The sequence below is a fragment of the Bubalus bubalis genome, chromosome 21 (genome assembly GCF_019923935.1).
Source record: "Bubalus bubalis isolate 160015118507 breed Murrah chromosome 21, NDDB_SH_1, whole genome shotgun sequence".
NCBI lineage: Eukaryota > Metazoa > Chordata > Mammalia > Artiodactyla > Bovidae > Bubalus > Bubalus bubalis.
Genome location: NC_059177.1, coordinates 7058638 through 7081434, shown reverse-complemented (window position 1 = coordinate 7081434; position 22797 = coordinate 7058638). Strand labels below are relative to the sequence as shown.

Genomic DNA, 22797 nt, shown 5'->3' with positions numbered 1-22797 from the left:
CCTGCATGGATTCCTTTGCTCGAGTTCTCGTGTCTTTCGGCTTCTGATGGCTTTGGCTAATGTGACACAGGTGGGATACCTCAGGGCAGAAGGAGAGAGGTCAGAGCTGTGTTCATTTACTCAAAGCCACAGATCTTGCTCATCAACTTTTCTTATAGCTACAGCTCTCTGGATCTAGTGAACATTCCTTCCTTTTTCCCTTCAGCCCTAAATCTTCCTGCTCTTGCTAACCCCATCTCTTAAGATCATTAACACCTTTATCAATTATTCCTTCATGAAGCTTTCACCTGGACCTTGATTGAATACAGGTCTCCCAAAACGTAGCCATACCCTATTTTTTTTCTCTCATAAAACCAACGGAGGAAGTTCTCCACTAAAATAACGAAAGAAGACACAGGAATGAGGCAAACAGAATGCGCACAACAATGGTGAAAGAAGATTGCAGGATGATAGCTGTGTCTCAGGTAAATAGAAAAACCAATTCTAATTGCAGCAGCCGGGATAGCAGTGACAGTGCAGGAATTTCACACCCGCTACGGTTTGTGGACCCGAAGGGGGGAAGGTGGGGGGCGGGAGAGAGAGAGAGGACGATAGCATTGTTCCCCTGACACACCCCAAGGCGCCCGGCTGCAGCCCAGGACTGCGGGAGGGATGGGGGCGGCGGCAATCAACCCGCAGAGCTTAGGACTGGCGCTGCGGCACAGGGCGGCCGGCCGGGTAATCTGCGCACGCGCACCCCGCAGCGCCGGCCAGTCTGCAGCGCACGCGCAGTTCGCCCTCTCTTACTCCGTCAGTCCCTGCAGAGCTTGGGTCCCACCCCCGCAGGCCCCGCCCCGCTCCCGTGCGGCGAACGCTCCATATCCGGGTTCCCGCCGCCGCCGCCGCGCTCATTCAGCTTTGCCGGGAGCGGTGCGATTCCCTGCCAAGATGGCGGCCGTGGGGCGAGTCGGCTCCTTCGGTTCCTGTCCGCCAGGATTAACCGCGACTTACACAGGCGGCCCCCTAGCCAACGAGCTAGCGTCGGGCAACGGCGGCGCCGCGGCAGGCGACGACGAGGACGGACAGAACCTTTGGTAAGGATCGCAGCCCTCCCTGGTCCCCGCCGGCAACGCCGCCCCGGGAATGGTCCAGGGTCGCGTGCCCGCCGGGGCTCGGCGCCCGGCCCAGGCCGCCGCGTTCTCGGCCGCCCCCGTCCGGGCGTGGAGGCCGGGGCAGTCCCTCCGGCGCGGGGCCTCGGCCTGAGCGTGCGCCTTGTTCCCCGCCAGGTCCTGCATCCTCAGTGAGGTCTCCACCCGCTCGCGCTCCAAACTCCCCGCGGGGAAGAACGTGCTGCTGCTGGGTAAGTGCCCCCACCAGCTCCGCCCTGCGCGGCGTCCTCCCGGGCCTGAGTCCGGGTCCGCCCGCCGCGCTCTGGCTGGCTTTGTGAGGACAGCCTGGCCGGGCCCCGCCCCGCCTTCCGACCTGTCGCTGACAGCTGGGGAGAAGAGACACTGGGACCCCTGTCCCGGGACCTTCAGGGACCCGCCCTCCCCAGAACCTGTCTCCACCTCTGGGTGTGTGTGGGGGTGGCCCTAACAGCGTCCCCTGGGAAGGACAATGCGATAACCCATCGGACAGAGCTCGTGGCTTGGGCTTCACGTCGAAAATAAGGACGGTTTTTCTTTCATAACAAAAATTGGTAGCAGGAGGCTCTTCGCCAGAGTTCTGTTGCATATAGCATGCCATCAATATTTAATAGCAAGCTCTTTGTGTAATTGACAGAAGCTAGAAAGGAGACCTGGTAGTTGTGATAAATGTTCTTATTTAAGTCAGCTTTTATAGGTACAATGGGCTCGTGTTGCGGCTGCCTTTTTCACTGACACCTATAGGGCAGTAAACAGCTTTCTCGTTCAGCCCCTTTGGCCACATGGGTGTAATAAGGAGAAATGGTCTAATGTGTCGAGTGTCCTGATTGTTCTGTATCCCCTCTGCTCTCCGGGAGTTAGGTATTTGTTTCTTGACTGAGTCTGCGGGTGGACGTGGAGAACAAGTCACAGGTTCACATTTTTGCAGGCTTAGCTCCAAAGTCATTTAGAGGAGAGATTTCTTTGATACTCTTGCGATGTGAAAATTTGAAGTTTGGCTCATAAGATGACGGTTAAATTTTAAAACTTTGGTATTGATGCCTCAAGACTTTTTATATTTAAAAACAGGAAAGGAAACAAAATTCAAATCTATTTGTCAGGGTCTGCTTTTAATGGGAATGTTTAAAGAAAAACAAATCATTTTTCATGAACTGCTGCCAGTCTGCAGTGTGATTCTTGACGTTAATTGAAGTTAATGAAGCTATTTGAAAAATTAGTGTTACCTTTGTTTTTAATGTAATTGAAAGTATCTACTGCGGATTCACCTGGGTTCCCTCATGACCCTATCACATACTAGTCCAATGATCTGAAGCAGGTTCTTTGACTTCTATGACCCTCAGTTTCTTCTTTCTTAAAATTGACATTGTAGAAATAATACCTACTTCTTATTGTGGGGACAACTGAGTGAGATAATGTTTGTGAACTGAAAACAGCACAATGACTTTTTGTGAATCTCTTTTAAGTGGATTAGAAAATATTTTTATTTTAAAAATTGAGTTAGTACCTACATAAGTGGTAATATAGGCCAGAGACAGAATCCAAAAGCAAAAAAAAAAAAAAAAAAAGAAAAGAAAAAATCCAGAAAATGTTTTCGATCTACTAGCTTAAACAAATTTCTATTAAGTGCTTAAACTAAAATGTACCTAACACAGCTTGACCTCATTGAGGTGGGTTGTATTTTTATTTTTTATTTTTGGTTGTATTTTTAAATACTCTCAAGACTTCTTTTCAGATGCTGCCGCTGTTAAGATAAGATCCTGATTTTTGTTTTTATTTTAGAAGTTCTTCCCAACTAATCCTTAGCGCATTAGATGTTACTTACATGGTTCTGTTTCTAGTGAAACAAAAGTGACAGCTTTGCTCATTTCTTGATGTGTCTAATTTGCACTGAGGTTGCACCATGCTTTTTAAACGCTTTTTTAAACTTGTCTTTGGGTCAAAGACTGAATATACTTAGAGGCCCTAGACTTCCATCCCTCCAAACTTAGAATAGATTGTTCTATATCTTCTCTGCTGTAAAATAGATTCCTTTTATATGAGCTTTTCCAGCTCCACCTGATACCAAGTTATGCAAGTTTATAATTAAAAAATTTTTTTGGGAGGGTACTAGTTCTACTGGGATTTCATCAAAGTCCTTTTCAGCTTTGGGAAAAAGCTGACAACAGATTTTTATACTGATTACATAACCAGTTTTAATTTTCTGGAATACCTCGTAAAGATTTCTTAAGCACATTTCACCGTCGTGTATTATGGCTGCCTTCAGTTTATGCTGGTGGAAGAGAAGAATGTATAAAGGGGGATTGTGGTTTTCTTTGTTATGAGTTTGGAGGCGCTAGGCAAAGGATGCTTGGCTCTAGTGTGTCTTTCATAATATGAATTATGGTGATCTCTGGAGTCCCATATTTAAAAAAACCAAATCTGAGACTAAAAAGATGTTAATTTCCAACCACTATGTAAAACAGGAACAGTGATCAAACATTATATATCCCGAACACAAATGGCAGTTTAGCTTTACCTTGCTCTGCAGCCTCCCCTCCCACTGCCTGGGGTGGAAGGACTCAAAACTGGCAGTATTTGCCTGTGTGTGAGCCATCCTCAACACATTTTCTTTTCTTTCTTATTTTAAAACTTTTTATTGGGGTATAGTTGCTTTTCATTGTTGTTAGTTTCTGTTGTACAGCAAAGTGAACCAGCTGTACATATACCCCTTTCTCTTTTAGATTTCCTTCCCATTTAGGTCACCACAGACCATTGAGTAGAGTTCCCTGGGCTATATAGTAGGTTCTCATTAGTTATATAATTTGTATATATGTGTATGTACAAATGTATGTATGTATGTGTAATTTGTAGTATGTGTATGTCAGTCCTAATCTCCCAGCTCATTACAGCCTCCCCTCCCCACTTTGGTATCCATTGGTTTGTTCTCTACATCTGTGTCGGTTTCTGCTTTGCAGATGAATTCATCTGTATCATTTCTAGATTCCACATATAAGCAGTATTACATGTTTTTTTCTCTTTCTGACTTCACTTTATATGAGTCTCTAGGTTTATCCATGTCTCTGCAGATGACGCTATTTCACTCCTTTTAATGGCTGAGTAGTAGTTCATCAGGGGCTTCCCCGATGGCTCAGATGGTAAAGAGCCTCCCTGCAGTGTGGGAGACCTGGGTTCAATCCCTGGGTTGGGAAGATCTCCTAGAGAAGGAAATGGCAGCTGACTCCAGTATTCTTGCTTGGAAAATCCCATGGACGGAGGAGCTGGGCAGGCTATAGTCCAATTCAGTTGCTCAGTCATGTCCGACTCTTTGCGACACCATGAACCGCAGCACGCCAGGCCTCCCTGTCCATCACCAACTCCTGGAGTCCACCCAAACCCATGTCCATCAAGTGGATGATGCCATCCAACCATCTCATCCTCTGTTGTCCCCTTCTCCTCCCACATCCAATCTTTCCCAGCATCAGGGTCTTTTTCAATGAGTCAGCTCTATGCATCAGGTGGTCAAAGTACTGGAGTTTCAGCCTCAACATCAGTCCTTCCAATGAACACCCAGGACTGATCTCCTTTAGGATGGACTGGTTGGATCTCCTTGCAGTCCAAGGGACTCTCAAGAGTCTTCTCCAACACCACAGTTCAAAAGCATCAATTCTTTGGCGCTCAGCTTTCTTTATAGTCCAACTCTCACAACTATAGATGACCACTGGAAAAACCATAGCCTTGACTAGATGGACCTTTGTTGGCAAAGTAATGTCTCTGCTTTTGAACATGCTATCTAGTTGGTCATACCTTTCCTTCCAAGGAGTAAGCGTCTTTTAATTTCATGGCTGCAGTTGCCATCTGCAGTGATTTTGGAGCCCAGAAAAATAAAGTCAGCCGCTGTTTCCACTGTTTCCCCATCTATTTCCCATGAAGTGATGGGACCGGATGCCATGATCTTAGTTTTCTGAATGTTGAGCTTAAAGCCAACTTTTTCACTCTCCTCTTTCACTTTCATCAAGAGGCTCTTTAGTTCTTCTTCACTTTCTGCCATAAGGGTGGTGTCATCTGCATATCTGAGGTTATTGATATTTCTCCTGATAATCTTGATTCCAGCTTGTGTTTCTTCCAGTCCAGTGTTTCTCATGATGTACTCTGCATAGAAGTTAAATAAGGAGGGTGACGGTATACAGCCTTGGCGTACTCCTTTTCCTGTTTGGAACCTGTCTGTTGTTCCATGCCCATTTCTAACTGTTGCTTCCTGACCTGCATACTGGTTTCTCAAGAGGCAGGTCAGGAGGTCTGGTATTCCCATCTGTTTCAGAATTTTCCACGGTTTATTGTGACCCACACAGTCAAAGGCTTTGGCATAGTCAATAAAGCAGAAATAGACGTTTTTCTGGAACTCTCTTGCTTTTTCGATGATCCACCGGATGTTGGCAATTTGATCTCTGGTTCCTCTGCCTTTTCTAAAACCAGCTTGAACATCTGGAATTTTATGGTTCACGTATTGCTAAAGCCTGGCTTGGAGAATTTTGAGCATTACTTTACTAGCGTGTGAGATGAGTGCAATTGTGCGGTAGTGTGAGCATTCTTTGGCATTGCCTTTCTTTGGGATTGGAATGAAAACTGACCTTTTCCAGTCCTGTGGCCACTGCTGAGTTTTCCATATTTGCTGACATATTGAGTGCAGCACTTTCACAGCATCATCTTTCAGGATTTGGAATAGCTCAACTGGAATTCCGTCACCTCCACTAGCTTTGTTTGTAGTGATGCTTTCTAAGGCCCACTTGACTTCACATTCCAGGATGTCTGGCTCTAGGTCAGTGATCACACCATCGTGATTATCTGGGTCATGAAGATCTTTTTTGTACAGTTCTTCTGTGTATTCTTGCCACCTCTTCTTAATATCTTCTGCTTCTGTTAGGTCCATGCCATTTCTGTCCTTTATCGAGCCCATCTTGGCATGAAATGTTCCCTTGGTATCTCTAATTTTCTTGAAGAGATCTCTAGTCTTTCCCATTCTATTGTTTTCCTCTATTTCTTTGCATTGATCACTGAGGAAGGCTTTCTTATCTCTCCTTGGTATTCTTTGGAACTCTGCATTCACATGCTTATATCTTTCCTTTTCTCCTTTGGTTTTTGCTTCCCGTCTTTTCACAGCTATTTGTATAGTCCATGGGGTCACAAAGAGCTGGACACGACTGAGTGACTTCACTTGACTGGTATTTCACTGTATACGTGCACCACATCTTCTTTAACCGTCGCTCTGTTGATGGACATGTAGGTTGCTTCCGTGTCCTGGCTGTTGTAAATAGTGCTGCAGTGAACACTGGGATGCATGTATCATTTTGAATTATGTTTTTTCTGATACAGGCCCAGGAGTCTGTTGGGATTCTGGGTCATATCTCAAAGCATTTACATACAAATCTTAGTTTGCCTCCTCTGCCCCTGTTCCTCCCAACTTCCCCAAATTTGGGATGTAGATGTTAATGCTGATTTGTAGATAAGATGCTGAATTTTAGAGAGCTGTTCAGTGAGTTTTCCAAGGCCACGCAGGTGTAAAGACCCTGCCCTCTGCTGTTGGTGAGGATTTTGGACTTTTGATAGAAATTCCTTCAAGGGAGAAAGTGCCACCTAGTCTTTCTACTGCATAACTTTTTAAAAAGGCTATCTTTAAGTGAAAATACTAATAACTATTTTAAAGTAAAATCGAAATATTTGTTGGATTCTGGGATGTAGCTTCTGTTGTCATGGCGTTTGTGCTGAAGAAGTCAATTACTTGTGTCTGAGCCCTGGTGAAACCTGGCAACACTCTGGCATGAGCATTCAGTCATTCTTGCTTGAAGGATTTTGAGAGTGAACTTGTTTGTTCTTGATATTAAAAGGCAGAACTTCTTGTGTGTGTGTTTTTAGTAGGATTTAACTTAAAAACGGTCCTTTTAAGAACTTTTTTCTCTTTACCCTTACTATTTAATCAAACTTGACTATAGTGATTGTAGTTATATGAATTTTAGTAGCCGCTGTCGAGGGCACTTTCTCCATACCTTGGGTTACTTAACCATGTTTTGATAAGACTACCTAAGGAAAATAACAACAGCAACAAATTTATAGGCAGTTACATGTACCAGGCACATTAGGATTGTTTACATACCGAAATTATCCCCGTAAAGATCAGGAAAGAAAAATTGCCCTGAGGTTATATAGCCAGAAAGGGGCAACATCAGGATTCTGAATTGTGCAGCCTGGCTCCAGAGCCAGTATTCTTAATCTATACACCAGGCAGTCTCTCCTTAAGAAAAGAGAGCTTTCTTTGTAGGAAAAGTAAAAGATGTTTAGCAGTTTTTAAGGAATTTTCTTTGGTTCTCCTAATGTAATCTGCGTCATTTGCAAAACATCTCATTGATAAAGATTAATTGAATTAATTGTCTGAAGATACATACGTAGCCTTGGACGCCAGCATGGTGCCCGGCTGATAGATGAGACATTAGTATCACTTCCTGTTCTGAGGCCATTGTGAATTAATGAAAGCTGCTTGGTTGGCCCATGTAAGCCTCACCTTTCTCATCTGTAAATTAAGAGACTTGGACTCAGTGATCTCTGAAGTCGTACCTCCTCTGAAAGTTAAGAGACTTGGACTTAGTGATCTCTGAAGTACCTCCTCTGACATTCTATAATTATTTCTAATTGTAAAGCTTGTGAGTTGTATATTTTTGAAGAAATATTTTGAAAACATGCTGTAACTGGGTTTAAACTAATAAAGTATTTCTTTGTATATGTGGACGGTTTGATTCTGCTCAGGGAAGAAATCTGGAGTCTGCATTTTTTACCCCTGAAGACATTACTAGTTCAGGATAGTGTGCAGCCAAAAAAAGTCTCACAAAATACTGAGCATCATCAGGAATAAAATTCATTTCTTTTATGTTTGAATTATTGCAAGTAGGAGACCTCAAGATACACGTTGGACTAGAGATCTTTTCAGGGAAGTAACTTGTCAAGGAAGTGAGTGGTTTTCTGTATAAGGGCTGACTCTGAAAAGAATGAAATTGTTCAGTTAGGAACCGTTTGAGAGAAACTGAGATTAAAGATCCCCAAAGTTGTATGACTTGTGAGAAACAGATTTTTATCAGGTGGCGCTGTTTGCTGGCATGATTGCTTACAGGAATGTGATATAAGGAATAATGCTATCACAGCTATGCTGTTGGACTGGTAATTTTCAAAGGATTAACAAAACTATTGCCTATTATATGTTACTGTTGCTGTAAAATATACCAAATATAAAGTGTTTTGAGAGTCCAGTGGCATAATGGTATTTTACGATGGTCAGCAACCTATCAAGGCCACATAGTAAATAGTTTAGGTTCTGTGAGCCATATGGTCTCCATTGTAACTATTCACCTCTGCCCTTGTAGCCCACAGACAGCCATAGAGAATACATTCGTGGATGGGGGTGGCAGTATTTAGTAAAATTTTATTTACAGAAAGAGGCAGCAGACCAGATGTGACCTTTGGGCAGAAGTTTGTAGCCCCCTCTTTTTAGAATGTTGCTGCTGCTGCTGTGTCGCTTTCAGTCGTGTCTGACTCCGTGCGACCCCATAGACGGCAGCCCACCAGGCTCCCCCGTCCCTGGGAGTCTCCAGGCAAGAACACAGGAGTGGGTTGCCATTTCCTTCTCCAGTGCATGAAAGTGAAAAGTGAAAGTGAAGTCGCTCAGTCGTGTCCGACTCTTATCGACCCCATGGACTGCAGCGCACCAGGCTCCTCCATCCATGGGATTAGAATGTTAGGGGTGTCAGTTTTATCAATAAATGCCAGGTGCCAGTAAATAGAGGAGCTTTCTAGTTACTGAATAATGTTTGGCCCCTAATAGGTGCTCAGTAAATAACTGTTGGATGAATGTTGACCATCTTTTGCTTAAAGGTTCATTGTTAGAGGTATAGAGGTATAGACCAGCTAGAGGTATAGTCTGAACACAGGTTTAAGAATTGTCAAGAGAAGCTCATCTATTTCCTTCTAGAGCTACTGTCAAAAACAGAAAACAGAGCTGGGAGAAGTATACATGTCAGGTAATAAGACATGAAGGAAGATCAGCAAAAACCCTTTGAAAATGCAGACCAGGAGCCTTGAGTTAGGAAAAAGGAAAGACCCAAGTTGAGCATGGGACCGTGGTACTATTAAGTGAATGACCAAGGAACTTCCTGGTGGTCCAGAGGTTAAGACTCTGTGCTCCAATGCAGGGGGCATGGGTTCAATCCCTAGTTGGGGAACTATATCCAACATGCTTTGTGGTGAGGCCAAAAAGAAGAAAAAGTGACCATGGACTAACCTTTTGGGGTCCTTATTTTGTTTGTAAAGTGAGGGCAGTGGCTGTTAGAAAAACCTCACAGGTAACCTCTTTATTCATTAGTTTATCAAGCATTTATTAGAGCGTGCACAAAATGCTCTGCTGGGTCATCTGGAGAAAAGGCTCGCTAGGACTTGGTCCCTGCCCTCCAGGAGCTTATAACTCCAGTGGGGAAAGACTCACAGCGTATAGTAAAAAGTCATACGTGTCAGTCTGAAGTAATTGCTAAACAGATTACATAAGCTTTTTATGGAAAAGGTGGCATCTGAGTAAACTTCTGCGAGTCGGGTGGGGAGGGGAGCGCTGCAGGACGGAGGGGACGTGTGGCTGTAGCTGAAGGCCTGGTGAGAAGGTCCCGAGCTGCTCAGGTGTGGGCCCTCACCCAGAGGCCCCGGAGTCGGAGTCAGCCCTCCCGCCGTTTGTGGGCTTGCGGGTAGCAGCGTGCAGCCTCCTGGCCTTTCAGGGAAGAGTCTTTCATATTTCCTGGGATTCAGAGAACTAAAATGATGTGTAGCACACCTTCTGCTTATTTTAAATGATAAAAGCAATACATGTTTCTTGCCAGAGAGAAAAAATACTTATGAGTTAGAAAAATGACCATAACAAGTGATCTCACCACCTGGAGGTAATCAGTCTTCATTTTCTCTATGTACATGTTTGTTTTTTAAACAAAATAGGCTCATACCTCGTATTTTGAAATCAGATTTTTCTATCTTTATGTATCGGGTTTTTTTTTTTTTTGGTACGGTAATGGATATGGATTTCCCATCTCATAAAATTATACTTGATGGGTAAACAGATTATTCTTGTTACACCCCATTTTCCATTTACCAGGTATTATCTTTGGGATAAATTCCCACAGGTTGAGTTGCTAGGTCTAAAGTATATATCTTTAAAGTCTTCTTAAATATTATTAAACAGTAGTCTCAGAAAGTTGTCCTGTTCTACGTGTCCCACCGTCAGTGTGTGAAAGGACTTGTTTGTCTGACACCATTGGTGACACCAGGGACTGTTCATGTCAATCTTTGCCTATCTGGTAGGGAGGTTAAAAACTGGCATATTAATTTAAAGGCAGTTTAATTGTAGAATACATACTATGCTTGTTCATTAAGAACTGTTGCATTAGGGTGACCTTGACCCTCTGGAGCCTAGGAACTGTTAATAACCATTGGGATCGGTATTTATTGGCCTTGGTGAATGTTTATTGAATTAAACTCAGTGTTGTTCAGTTCAGGCCTAGTGAGAGAAATGATAAAGGGTAGGTTTTGCTTTTATTGTCCCGTAGATGGCTGAATGACATTCAGAGGTAGGGCTAGGACCACCTGACGGGTGTGTGTTGTGCCTGTTACTCGAGTCTTCTGCTGGGTGCTTTACTCTGTAGCATGTTCCCTGTCTTGTAGAAGAGGGCTTTGAACCCCAGGGTGGCGCTGAGCTGGGATTCAGGCTTGGCTTTCCACCACACGCACTCCTTGACACACTGGAGGGAGGTAGTCTTGAAGCAGTGGCCGCAGATCCTATGGCTGGTTAGTAGCTTCTCCCTGCCTTTGCCGGCTGAGGAAGGGAGAGAGATGCTGTTTGCGGTACAAAGAGCAGACCAACCCCCCACCCTCCTTGGCTCATCCAGATAACTTACGGAAAGCCATGCGGAAGGTCCAAGCCCAGAAGTAGTTCCGGTGGTAACTGCGCATGGCTCTTGTCACCAGAGCTTTCAGATGAAATAGGATGCTTTATTTTTTATTTGTTTTTAATAAGAATGTATTTTTGGCTGTGCTGAGTTCTCTGTTGCTGCGCGTAGGCTTTCTCTAGTTGGGGTGCACGGGCTTCTCGTCGAGGCGTCTTCTCTTGTGGAGCCCCAGCTCTAGGCTTAGTAGCTGTGGTGGTGGGCTTAGTTGCCCCGCAGCGTGTGGAGTCTTCCCGGACCAGGGGTTGAACCCATGCTCCCTGCGTTGGCAGGCGGATTTTTAACCACTGGACCACCAGGAAAGCCCAGTAATTCATTTTACATCATGCAAAGCCAAATCAGAGGTGTTCATTTTACAATGTTGGTATCTTACTCGGATACAGAAGGAATATGGCAGGCTAGAATTCTGTTATGATTAGTGTCATGATGCGGTGGACCGTAAAGTTTCCAACAGAGGTGTGCGGAAGTGTGAACCAAAGCTCTGTGCAGAAAGCAGGTGCCAGAGACACACACCTCTGCCCAGCAGGGAGTGTGCTGTGCTTCAGCCTTCCGCGGCAGCAGAAGAGGAAGCTGGGAGGAAAGGGAGGCAGAGCACCGCTTACGTTTCCCTTGTCATCGCTGTCTGTCTTGAGCTGAGGGGAGAATGCTGGAACCTGCTCCTAACAGTGACAGAGATAATAGCGTGGAGGAGCATTGCTGGATTTAAATGCTGACCCTTCCTCAGCAAGTTGCTTAATCTTTCAGATTATACTGTTTACCTTTGAGGATTATTGTGAGGATTATATGAGATATTATTTGTAAAACGCTTCAAACATTGGCATACATGGGAAGTGTTCAAGGTGTTTCTAACCTAGTACAGTGTGTACTTAGTGTTTCAACCGCTCAGTTTCACAATTCATGCTTTTGTTTTCTTTTTAAAACACCAATGTCTAGGAAAAACCCCAGTGTATCATATCACTGATCAAGAAGGTATGGATTGTAATAGTCCTAGAACTTTAAATCCGTCACTTTAAAGGTTGGAGATCGTCTGGTTTTATACCCCACCCTACCTCCATTTAGGGGCTTCCCTGGTGGGTCAGACAGTAAAGCGTCTGCCCACAATGCAGACAATCTGGGTTTGATCCCCGGATTGGGAAGATCCCCTGGAGAAGGAAATGGCAACCCACTCCAGTACTCTCGCCTGGAAAATCCCATGGACAGAGGAGCCTAGAAGGCTACAGTCCATGGGGTTGCCAAAGAGTCAGACACAGCTGAGCGCCTTCACTTTCACTTTTCACTTTCATGCACTGGAGAAGGAAATGGCAACCCACTCAGTGTTCTTGCCTGGAGAATCCCAGGGACAGGGAGCCTGGTGGGCTGCTGTCTGTGGGATCACACAGAGTCGGACACGACTGAAGAGACTTAGCAGCAGGAGCTGGTAGCTCAGACGGTAAAGCGTCTGCCCACAATGCGGAAGATCTGGGTTCAATCCCTGGGTTGGGAATATCTCCTGGAGAAGGAAATGGCAACCCACTCCAGTACTCTTGCCTGGAAAATTCTGTGGATGGAGGAGCCTGGTAGGCTACATACAGTCCATGGGATCGCAGAGTCAGATACGACTGAGCAACTTCACTTCACTACCTCCATTTAGAAGACAAGGGAGCAAATGGAAAGTATCTGACTTGTCCTGGTTCACACAACTAAATGGTGACAAGGTTATAGTTACTGGAAGTCCCATCTTCTAGAGCTTTATAAATTCATTCATCAAAATATTATAAAGTTGATGGGCATTACATCCTGGTGTTAAACTAGAGATCTGTTGAGATAAAACAACATCATAAGCACATGTTTATGTTGATGCTGTTTTGGTTACCTTATGTGGAGTTTTTTCCCCTAATTTGGTGTTCAGATTTGAGCTTCGAAGTGAGAACTGATGACTATTGGTGGTTTATGGTAAAACCGAAGTTCTTTTAAGTGCTTGGATCCTGTACTTGGCTCACAGACAGTGATTTACTTGAATAGGTTCAGATGAATAATTTGAAATACAGGCTTATTTGCTGTGGAGAATTTCACTGTAATTGGATTAACAAATTCCTTCTTTTGGTCCATCCACTAGGACAGGATTTGGCCTATAGACTCTTGTTCTGTGGCTAGCAAGCTAAGAACGGTGTTTGTTTTTTACATTTTTGAAGAGTTGGGGAGGCAGAACCCAAAGATAAATATGTGACAGAGACCTTATGTGACCTGCAAAAGCTGAAGTATTGCTGTCTAGTCCCTTCCAGAAAAAGTTGCCCAGTGCCTGGATGAGGACATGAAAATAACTTTATTATGGTATAGTTTGATCTAAAGAAATGTTCAGTTCAGTTGCTCAGTCGTGTCCGACTCTGCGACACCATGGGCTGCAGCACGCCAGGCCTCCCTGTCCATCACCGACTCCCAGAGTGCACTCAAACTCACGTCCATTGAGTCGGTGATGCCATCCAGCCGTCTGTCTCACCCTCTGTCGTCCCCTCCTCCTCCTGCCTTCAGTTTGGCCCAGCGTCAGGGTCGTTTCCAGCGAGTCCATTCTTCGCATCAGGTGGCCCAAGTATGTTAGGGGTTTTTAAGTTTCTATTTTATATTTGGGGTGTAGTTGATGAACAGGGTTGTTAGTCTCAGGTGTGCAGCAAAGTGAGTCAGTTATGCATGTACATGTGTGTATTGTTTCTCAAATTCTTTTACCATTTAGGTTATTACAGAATATTGAACAGAGGTCCCTGTGCTATACACTAGGTCCCTGTTGGTTATCTATTTTATTTACTTGTTTCTATTCTAAAAATTTTGTTGGGGTATAATTGCTTTATACTGTGTTAATTTTTCAGTTTCAGTTCAGTCATTCAGTCATGTCCAACTCTTTGCAACCCCATGGACTGCAGCACGCCAGGCTTCTCTATCCATCACCAACTCCTGGAGCTTACTCAAACTCATGTCCATTGGGTTGGTGATGCCATCCAACCCTCTGATCCTCTGTCGTCCCCTTCTCCCACCTTCAATCTTTCCCAGCATCAGGGTCTTTTTCAGTGAGTCAGTTCTTTACATCAGGTGGCCAAAATATTGGAGGTTCAGTTTCAGCGTTAGTCCTTCCAATGAATATTCAGGATTGATTTCCTTCAGGATGGACTGGCTGGATCTCCTTGCTGTCCAAGGGACTCTCAAGAGTCTTCTCCAACAACACAGTTCAAAAGCTTCAATTCTTTAGCACTCAGCTTTCTTTATAGTCCAACTCTCACATCCATACATGACCACTGGAAAAACCATAGCCTTGACTAGACAGACCTTTGTTAGCAAAGTAATGTCTCTGCTTTTTAATATGCTGTCTAGGTTGGTCATAGCTTTTCTCCCAAGGATCAAACGTTTTTAATTTCATGGTTACAGTCACCATCTGCAGTGATTTTGGAGCCCAAGAAAATAAAGTCTGTCAGTGTTTCCACTGTTTGCCCATCTATTTCCCACGAAGTGATGGGACCAGATGCCATGATCTTAGTTTTCTGAATGTTGAGCTTTAAGCCAACTTTCTCACTCTCCACTTTCACTTTCATCAAAAGGCTCTTTCTTTAGTTCCTCTTCACTTTCTGCCATAAGGGTGGTGTCATCTGCATATCTGAGGTTACTGATACTTCTCCCAGCAATCTTGATTCCAGCTTGTGCTTCATCCAGTCCAGCGTTTCTCATTGTATACACTGCATATAAGTTAAATCAGCAGGGTGACAGTATACAGCCTTGGTGTCCTCCTTTCCTGATTTGGAACTGTCTGTTGTTCCATGTCCAGTTCTAACTGTTGCTTCTTGACCTGCACACAGGAGGCAGGTCAGGTGCTAATCTCTGCTGTTTAGCAGAGTGAACCTGCTATGCATGCACAGCTGTCCATATATGCTGTTGGCTTTCCTTCTCCTTTAGTCGCCACGTGGCAGTGAGGAGAGCCCCCTGTGCTGCACAGTGGGTTTCTCATTAGCTCCCTGTTCAGTACACAGTAGTGTATGTATGTCCGTCCTGGTTTCCCATCCATCCCACCCTTGCTTCCCCCTCGGTGTCCCTGTGTTTGTTCTCTATGTCTGTCTCTATTTCTGTTTTGCAAATAGGTTCATCTGTACCATTTTTCTGGATTCCACATATGTGTTAATGTGATATTTATTTTTCTGACTTCACTCTGTATGAGCATCTCTAGGTCCATCCATGTCTCTGCAAATGGCACAATTTCATTTCTTTCTATAGCTGAGTAGTATTCCCTTGTATGTATGTACCACATCTCCTTTATCCATTTCTCTGTTGATGAATACTTAGGTTGCTTCCATATTCTGGCTGTTGCAAAGTGAGCTGTAGTGAGCATTGGAGAGCATGTTTCTTTTTGAGTTATGGTTTTCTCCAGGTATATGCTCAGGAATGAGATGATTGGATCATGGAGTAGTGAATGTTTTTAGCGTTTTAAGGAATGTCGCTGTTCTTCCTACGGGCTGTATCAGTACGCATTCCTACCAGCAGTGTAAGAGAGTTCCTTTACTCCACACTCTCTCTAGCATTTATTTAGTTTCTAATTTTTAAAAGTAGTAATGTATTTATTTTGACCCTTCTGGGTCTTCATTGCTGCACACCGGCTTTCGCTAGTCGTGGCGCGGGGAGCTGCTCTGTAGCTGCCTTGTTGCGGCTCCGCGTTGTGGTGGCGCCTCTTGTTGCGGAGCGTGGGCTTTGTGGCGTGTGGGCTTCAGGAGTCGTGGCGCGCGGCTTCCGGGGCGTGGGCTCAGTAGCGGTGGTGCACAGGCTCAGTTGCCCTGTAGCGCGTGGGACCTTAGTTCCCTGACCACGGATCACATCTGTCCCCTGCATTGGCGGGCAGCTTCTTAACCACTGGACCGCCAGGGAAGTCCCTCCATCATTTACTTTTTTAGATTGTTTTGATGATGGCCATTTTGACTGGTATGAGGTGTTACCTCATTGTAGTTTTGATTTGAATTTCTCTAATAATTAGTGATGTTGAGCATCTTTTCATGTGTTTGGCCATCTGTATGTCTTTTTTGGAGAAATGTCTGTTAGGTATTCTGCCCATTTTTTGGTTGACTCTGTTTTTTTGGTCTGGATTAGCTGTTTGTGTCTTGTGTGTGTGTATACACATGTATATGTATATATATAAATATGCATATATATTAACATATATTTATTTATTTGGCTGCACTGGATCTTAATGGCATCTTTGATCTTCACTGGGGCATTTGGGATCTTTAGTTATGACATGTGGAGTCTAGTTCCCTGACCAGGAATCAAACCTGGGTCCCCTGCATTGGTGATGTGGAGTCTTAGTCACTGGGCCACGATGGACGTTCTGAGCTCTTTGTATATTTGGAGATTAATCTTCTGCCAGTTGCTTGGTTTGTAAATATTTTCTGCCATTCTGAGAGTTGTCTTTTCATCTTGTTCATGGTTTCCTTTGCGGTGCAAACACTTTTAAGTTTAATTTGGTCCCACTTGTTTATTTTTGTTTTTATTTTCATTACTCTAGGAGGTGGGTTGAAAAAGATCTTGTTGGAATTTGTTATGCCCATATTTTCTCTTTAGAGTTTTATAGTGTCTGACCTTATATTTAGGTCTTTAAAACATTTGGGTTTATTTCTGTGTATGGTGTTAGGGAGTTCTGATTTCAGTCTTTTACATGTAGCTGTCCAGTGTTCCCAGCACCACTTATTGAAGAGACTGTCTTGTCTCCATTGTGTATTCTTGCCTCCTTTGTCATAGATGAGATGACTGCAGGTGCGTGGGCTCATTTCTGCGTCCATTGATCTGTATTTCTGGTTTTGTGTCAGACCATTCTGTTTTGATTACTGAAGCTTTGTAGTTTAGTCTGAAGTCAGGGAGCCTGATTCCTCCAGCTTTGTTTTTCTTTCTCAGGATTGCTTTGGCCATTTGAGGTCTTTTGTATTTTTATACAAATTTAAAATATTTTTGTTCTAATTCTGTGAAAAATACCATTGGTAATAGGGATTGCATTGAGTTTGTAGGTTGCTTTGGGCTTTCCTGCTGGCTCAGTGGTAAAGAATCTGCCTGCAGTGTGGGAGACCTGAGTTCGATCCCTGGGTTGGGAAGATCCCCTGGAGAAGGGGATGGCTACTCAGTTCAGTATTCTTGCCTGGAGAATTCCATGCACAGAGGAGCCTGGTGGGCTATAGTACATGGGGTTGCAAAGAGTCAGACACTACTGAGCGACTAACGCTTTCACTTTTTGGGTAGTACAGACATATTCACCATGTTGATTCTTTCAGTCCAAGAACATTGATACATCTCTCCATCCATTTGTGTTGTCTTTGATTTCTTTCATCACTACCTTACGGTTTTCTGAGTACAGCTCTTCTGCCTCCCTAGGTAGGTTTATTCCTAGTTATTTTGTTCTTTTTGTTGCAGTGGTAAATGGGATAGTTTCCTTAATTTCTCTTTCTGATCTTTCATTGTTAGTGTATAGGAATGCAAGAGATTTCTGTGCATTAATTTTGTATCCTGCAACTTTGCTAAATTCCTTGACTAGCCACCAGTAGTTCTCTGGCAGTATCTTGAGGATTTTCTGTGTATAGTCTAATCTCCGAACAGTGACAGTTTTACCACTACTTTCCCAATTTGGATTGCTTTCATTTGTTTGACTGCCGTGGCTGAGACTTCCAAAACTATGCTGAGTAGAATTGGAGAGACTGGACATCGTTGTCTTATTCCTGATCTTAAAGGAAGTGCTTTCAGCTTTTCACCATTGAGTATCATGTTAGCTATAGGTTTGTTGTCAGTCAGATCAGTTCAGTCGCTCAGTCGTGTCCGACTCTTTGTGACCCCATGAATCGCAGCACTCCAGGCCTCCCTGTCCATCACCAACTCCCGGAGTCATTCAGACTCACGTCCATCAAGTCAGTGATGCCATCCAGCCATCTCATCCTCTGTTGTCCCCTTCTCCTCCTGCCCCTCAATCCCTCCCAGAATCAGGGTCTTTTCCAATGAGAAAACTCTTTGCATGAGGTGGCCAAAGTACTGGAGTTTCAGCTTTAGCATCATTCCTTCCATTGAACACCCAGGACTGATCTCCTTTAGAATGGACTGGTTGGATCTCCTTGCAGTCCAGGGGACTCTCGACAGTCTTCTCCAACACCACAGTTCAAAAGCATCAATTCTTCGGCGCTCAGCCTTCTTCACAGTCCAACTCTCACATCCATACATGACCACTGGAGAGACCATAGCCTTGACTAGACAGACCTTTGTTGGCAAAGTAATGTCTCTGCTTTTGAATATGCTATCTAGGTTGGGCATAACTTTCCTTCCAAGGAGTAAGCGTCTTTTAATTTCATGGCTGCAGTCACCATCTGTAGTGATTTTGGAGCCCCCCAAAATAAAGTCTGACACTGTTTCCACTGTTTCCCCATCTATTTCCCATGAAGTGATGGGACCAGATGCCATGATCTTCGTTTTCTGAATGTTGAGCTTTAAGCCAACTTTTTCACTCTCCTCTTTCACTTTCCTCAAGAGGCTTTTGAGTTCCTCTTCACTTTCTGCCATAAGGGTGGTGTCATCTACATATCTGAGGGTATTGATATTTCTCCCGGCAATCTTGATTCCAGCTTGTGCTTCCTCCAGCCCAGCGTTTCTCATGATGTACTCTGCATATAAGTTAAATAAGCAGGGTGACAGTATACAGCCTTGTTTGTTGTAGATGGCTTTTATTATGCTGAGGTATATTCCCTCTATGCCTACTTTCTGGAGGTTTTTTTTTTTAAATCATAAGTGAGTGCTGAATTTTGTCAGAAGCTTTTTTGCATCTATTGAGGTGATCGTATGGTTTTTATTCAGTTTAATGATGTGGTATGGTGTATCACACTGATTTGCAGATACTGAAAGATCCTTGCATCCCTGGGTTATATCCCACTTGACTATGGTGTATGATTTTTTTTTTAATGTATTGTTTGATTTAGTTTGCTAGTATTTTGTTGAGGAATTTTGCATCTGTGTTCATCAGTGATACTGGCCAGTAATTTTTTTTCCTTTGTGTTATCTTTGTTGGGTTTTGGTATCCGGGATGGTGGCCTCCTACAATGAATTTGGGAGTGTTCCTTCCTTTGCAGTTTTTAAAGAGTTTTAGGAGAGGTGTTCTCTATTCTTTAAATGCTTGATAGAATTTACCTGTGAAACCATCTGATCCTGGACTTTGATTTGTTGGGCCTTTTTTAATCTCAAGTTTCACTTTTCAGTACTTGTGAGTTGTTTGTTCATATTTTCAGTTTCTTCCTGGTTCAGTCTTGGGAAATTGTACCTTTCGAAGAATTTGTCCACTTCTAGGTTGTCCATTTTAATGGCATGTAGTTGCTTGTACCTGTTGCTTTTATGATCCTTTGTATTGTATTATGGTTTCTTCTTTAAATATTTTTACCCACTCTGCATGGGGCCTTGGTTGTGTCACTTGCGATCTCTCACTGCAGCACGTGAGCGCTCTAGCTGAGGTGCACAGGCGCGGTAGTTGTGACAGGCAGGCTTACTTTCTCTGTGGCGTGTGGGATCTCAGTTATCCAGCCATCGATTGAACCCATGTGCCCTGCATTGCAAGGTAGATTCTTAACCGCTGGAACACCAGGGAAGTCCCAAACATTTGCACTTCTGTGGTGTCTGTTGTATCTTCTCCTTTCTGATTTTATTGATTTGGGCCCTCTTCCTTTTTTTCTTGGTGAGTCTGGATAAAGTTTATCAATTTTGCTTGTCATTTCAGGGAACCAGCATTTAGTCTCGGTGGTCTCGATCTCTCTTTCATTTATTTCTGCTCTGATCTTTATGATTTCCTTCCTTCCACTGAGTTTGGGTTTTGTTTGTTCTTCTTTCTCTGGTTGCTTTAGGTATAAGGGTTAGGTTGTTTGAGATTTTTATTATTTCTTAAAAAATTTTTTTAAACTTAATATGTATATTTTATTGACATAGAGTTGACTTACAGTGTTCCGGGTGCACAGCAGGTGACTCAGCTATACATATATGCGTATATTTTTTGAAATTGTTTTCCATTATCGGTTATTACAAGATACTATAGTTCTCTGTGCTATACAGTAAACCCTTGTTGCTTGTTGCATATCTGTTTATTAATTAGAAATCTAGCATTCTAGTCATACTAAATCAAACGAGTGAAATAAAAATCTCATAAATTTTTTAGACAAAAATTTGTAAGTTTTCTCAAATGTATAGTACATATTATTTATATATATGTATGTAAAAGCTTTTGAGATTTTTTTCTTATTTCTTGAGGTAAGACTGTATTGCTACAAACTTCCCTATTAGAACTGGTTTTGCTGCGTCTCTTAGGTTTTTGGATATTTGTGCTTTCATTTTCATTTTACTCTGGGTATTTTTTGATTTCCTTTTTTGATTCCTTCAGTGATCCATTGATTGTTTAGTAGCATATTATTTAGCCTCTCCATGTTTGTGTTTTGGTAGTCTTTTTTTCTTGCAGTTGATTTCTAATCTCATAGTATTATGACCAGAAAAGATGCTTGATATGATTTCAGTTTTCTTAAATTTACTGAGGCTTGCTTTGTGGCTCAGCATGTGATCATTTCTGGAGAATATTCCATGTGCACTTGGAAGAATGGGTATTCTGCTGGTTTTGGATGGAATGCCCTGTAAATATTAAGTCCATCTGATGTGATATGTCATTTAGGGTCTGTGTTTCCTTATTGATTTTCTGTCTGGATGATCTGTCCATTGATGAAAGTGGGGTGGTAAAGTCCTCTACTGTTACTGTGTCGCTGTCAATTTCTCCTTTAATGGCTGTTAGTATTTCCCTTACATTGATGTGATTCTATGTTGGATGCATATATATTTACAATTGTTGTATCTTCTTGGATTGATCCGTTGATCGTTATGTAGTGTCCTCCTTTGTCTTCTGTAGCAGTCTTTATTTTAAAGCCTGTTTGTCTGATAGGAGTATTGCTTCTCTGGTTTTCTGTTGATTTCTATTTGCGTGGAATACCTTTTCCATCTCCTCACTTTCAGTTTGTATGTGTCCCTAAATCTGAAGTGGGTCTCTTGTAGCAGCATATATACACGTCTTGTTTGTTTTTGTGTTCATTTAGCCATTCTGTCTTTTCATTGATTTTAATCCATTTCCAGTTAAGGTAATTATTGATATGTCTGTTTCTATTACCATTTTCTTAATTCTTTTGAATTTTTTTGTAGGTTTTTTTCTTTCCTTCCTCTTTTGTGCTCTTGTGATTTGATGACTAACTCTGGCATTGTGCTTGGATTTGTTTTTCTTTTGTGTGAGTGTGTCTATTGTAGATTTTTGGTTTGTGATTACCTTGAAGTTGCTTTTTAAAGTATATGTATTTTTGGCCGTGCTGGTCTTTGTTGCCGCACGGGCTTTTCTCTAGTAGCTGTGCGTGGGAGCTAGTCTAGCTGTGGCGTGCAGGCTCGTCATTACGGGGGGTCTCGTGCTGCAGAGCACAGGCTCCAGGGTGCACAGGCTTCAGTAGTTCAGGGCTGAGGGCTCAATAGTTGTGCCACATGGGCTTAGTTGCTTCAGGGCATGTGGGGTCTTTCCAGATCAGGGATCGAACCGTGTCTCCTGCATTGGCAGGCAGATTCTTTACCATTGAGCCACCAGCAAAGCCGTACCTTGAGGTTTTGATAGAGCAGTCTGTACATAAACAAGGTTGTTTAAAGTTGCTGGTCTTTTAATTATAACTGCATTTCCAATATCCTGCGTGTGTACTCTCCTCTTCTCACAATTGCTAGTTTTATAAGTTTTGATTTTTTGACTGTGCCGTGCAGCATGTGGTATCTTAGGTCCCTGACCAGGGATGGATCCCGTGCCCCCTGCATTGGAAGTGCAGCGTCTTAACCACTGGACTGCCAGGGACGGCCCATGATTGCTAGTTTTGATATCATATGTGTATGCGGGTTATTTCCTACTTTTACTGTATGTTAGACTTTACCACTTGTTATTTTGCACTTGTAATTTTCTTGTTTTTAGTTGTGGCCTTTTCTTTTCTGCCTAGAGAAGTTCCTTTAGCATTTGTTGCAAAGCTGGTCTAGTGGTGCTGAATTCTCTTCGCTTTTGCTTGTCTGTAAAGATTTTGAATTTTCCTTCGAATCTAAATGAGAACCTTGCTGGGTAGAGTATTCTTGGTTGTAGAGTGTTCCCTTTCATCGCGTTAAATATAACTTGCCACTCCCTGCTGGCCTGCAGAGTTTCTGCTGAGAAATCGGGTGATAACCTTATGGGAGTTTCCTTCTTTGTTAATCATTGCTTTTTTCTTGTTGCTTTTAATATTTCTTCTTTGTCTTTAATTTTTGTCAGTTGGATTACTATGTGTCTCGCCATATTCCTCCTTGGGTTTATCCTGCCTGGGACTGTCTGTGCTTCCTTAACTCAGGTGACGGTTTCCTTCCTCATGTTAGGAAAATTTTCAGTTATTGTCTCTTCAGATATTTTCTCAGGTCCTTTCTCTCTCTCCATCTCCTTCTGGGACCCTTAAAATGCGAATGTTGGTGCATCCAAAGTCGTCCCAGAGGTCTCTTAGACTCTGTTCTTTTTCTTTTTCTTTACTCTGTTCCGAGGCAGTGTTTTCTGCCATTCTGCTGTCTTCTCCATTCTTGTGCCTCCTCTTACGCTGCAGTTGGCTCCTTCTAGTGTATTTTTTATCTAGTTATTGTTTGTC

General features: G+C 43.1%; 1 protein-coding gene across 1 annotated transcript in view; it reads left to right on the top strand.

Annotated features, from left to right (window-relative positions):
* The first annotated feature begins 336 nt into the window (after nt 1–336).
* Nucleotides 337–22797, top strand: part of DYNC1LI1 (dynein cytoplasmic 1 light intermediate chain 1) — a 52783-nt gene continuing 30322 nt past the window's right edge. The window contains exons 1-3 of the mRNA XM_006079594.4: nt 337–464; nt 826–1073; nt 1266–1339. Of these exons, the coding sequence (XP_006079656.3) occupies nt 414–464; nt 826–1073; nt 1266–1339 (373 nt within the window). The 5' untranslated portion in view covers nt 337–413. The remainder of the gene's footprint in view (nt 465–825; nt 1074–1265; nt 1340–22797) is intronic.